The following is a 1,330-nucleotide window of genomic DNA, read 5'->3' as shown; positions in this document are numbered from 1 at the left end:
GCCCGCAGCTGTGCTCCTGGCGCTGTGGAGGATGCCACAGGGTGCGCAATGCCCCTGTCATGGAATCCCAGAATTGTTTGGGTTGGAAAAGCCCTTTAAAATTACCAAGCCCAACCATTCACCTAACCCTGCCATCCCACCCCCAAACCCTGTCCCCAAGTACCTCCTCTTCCTGGTTGTTAAATCCCCCCAGGGATGGGGACTCAACCCCTTCCCTGGGCAGCCCCTTCCAGTGCCTGACAGCCCTTGCGGGGAAGGATTGGTTCCCAATGTCCAACCTAACCCTGCCCTGGCACAACTTGAGGCCATTTCCCCTCATCCCCTTCCCTGAGAGCAGAGCCTGACCACCTCCCCTGGCTCCCCCCTCCTCTCAGGCAGTTGTAGGGAGTGAGAAGGGCTCCCTTCAGCCTCCTCTTCTCCAGGCTGAATGCCCCCATCTCCCCCAGCTGCTCCCCATCAGCCCTGGGCTCCAGACCCCTCCCCAGCTCACGTTGCCCTTCTCTGGACACACTCCAGCCCCTCCATGTCCTTCTGGGAGGGAGGGACCCAACACTGACCCCAGCATTCGAGGGACGGCCTCACCAGTGCCCAGGACAGGGGCACAGTCACTGCCCTGTTACTGCTGGCCACACCAGTCCTGATACAAGCCAGGATGCTGTTGGCCCTCTTGGCCACCTAGGCACACTGCTGGCTCATACTCAGCCGGCTACAATCCCCATGTCCCCTGGGCAGGAGCTGTTGCCGCTAGCAGGAGGAGAGCCAGTGGATCTCCCAGTGCTCACCGAGTCATGGCTGGAGCAGGTGTGCAAGCTGCTTCAGACACCCCCTCAGAAGGCGAACCGGAGAGAGCTGGCCGCCTTTGTGTCCTACGCCATCATCTTCCCACAGGACTTCCAGGGGCTGCTGGACACATACTGCGTCAGGCGGTGAGGACACTGGGGTCCCCCCCAGGGTGGCTTTGCCACCATGGCAGAGGGAACGGATATGTCCCTCCTTGCTTGATGGCCTTGAAGGAGTGATGTTTCCACCCGGCCACATCCCCGTGCTCTGCTGTTGCACAACACAGAGCTCAGACCTGCTGCTGGACCTGTCCTGGGTCCCTGTCCCACCAGGCAGGGGACAGTAACCATCTCCTCGCCCATGCCAGGAGCGGCTTGCCGAATTTCTGTGCCGTGGCACTGGCCCTACACCAGCTGGGGTACCGGGCCATCGGGGTGCGCCTGGACAGCGGGGACCTGGCCCAGCAGTCCAAGGAGATCCGCCGAGCGCTCCGAACCTGCGGTGCTCAGTAAGTCCCCCCCTGCCAGACCCACGTTGGCTGCCACCGGTC

The 1,330-nt window shown here is 62.3% G+C and overlaps 1 protein-coding gene across 1 annotated transcript in view; it reads left to right on the top strand.

Annotated features, from left to right (window-relative positions):
- LOC104126036 (nicotinate phosphoribosyltransferase-like) overlaps positions 1-1,330 on the top strand; it is a gene marked incomplete at its 3' end in the record, with an annotated part of 4,104 nt that overhangs the window by 2,271 nt on the left and 503 nt on the right. Inside the window, exons 4-5 of the mRNA XM_009638546.1 lie at positions 733-926; positions 1,148-1,288. Of these exons, the coding sequence (XP_009636841.1) occupies positions 733-926; positions 1,148-1,288 (335 nt within the window). The remainder of the gene's footprint in view (positions 1-732; positions 927-1,147; positions 1,289-1,330) is intronic.

This window comes from Egretta garzetta, unplaced genomic scaffold (genome assembly GCF_000687185.1).
Source record: "Egretta garzetta isolate BGI_Z169 unplaced genomic scaffold, ASM68718v1 scaffold500, whole genome shotgun sequence".
Classification (NCBI taxonomy): Eukaryota; Metazoa; Chordata; class Aves; order Pelecaniformes; family Ardeidae; genus Egretta; species Egretta garzetta.
This window is presented reverse-complemented; position numbering and strand designations above follow the sequence as displayed.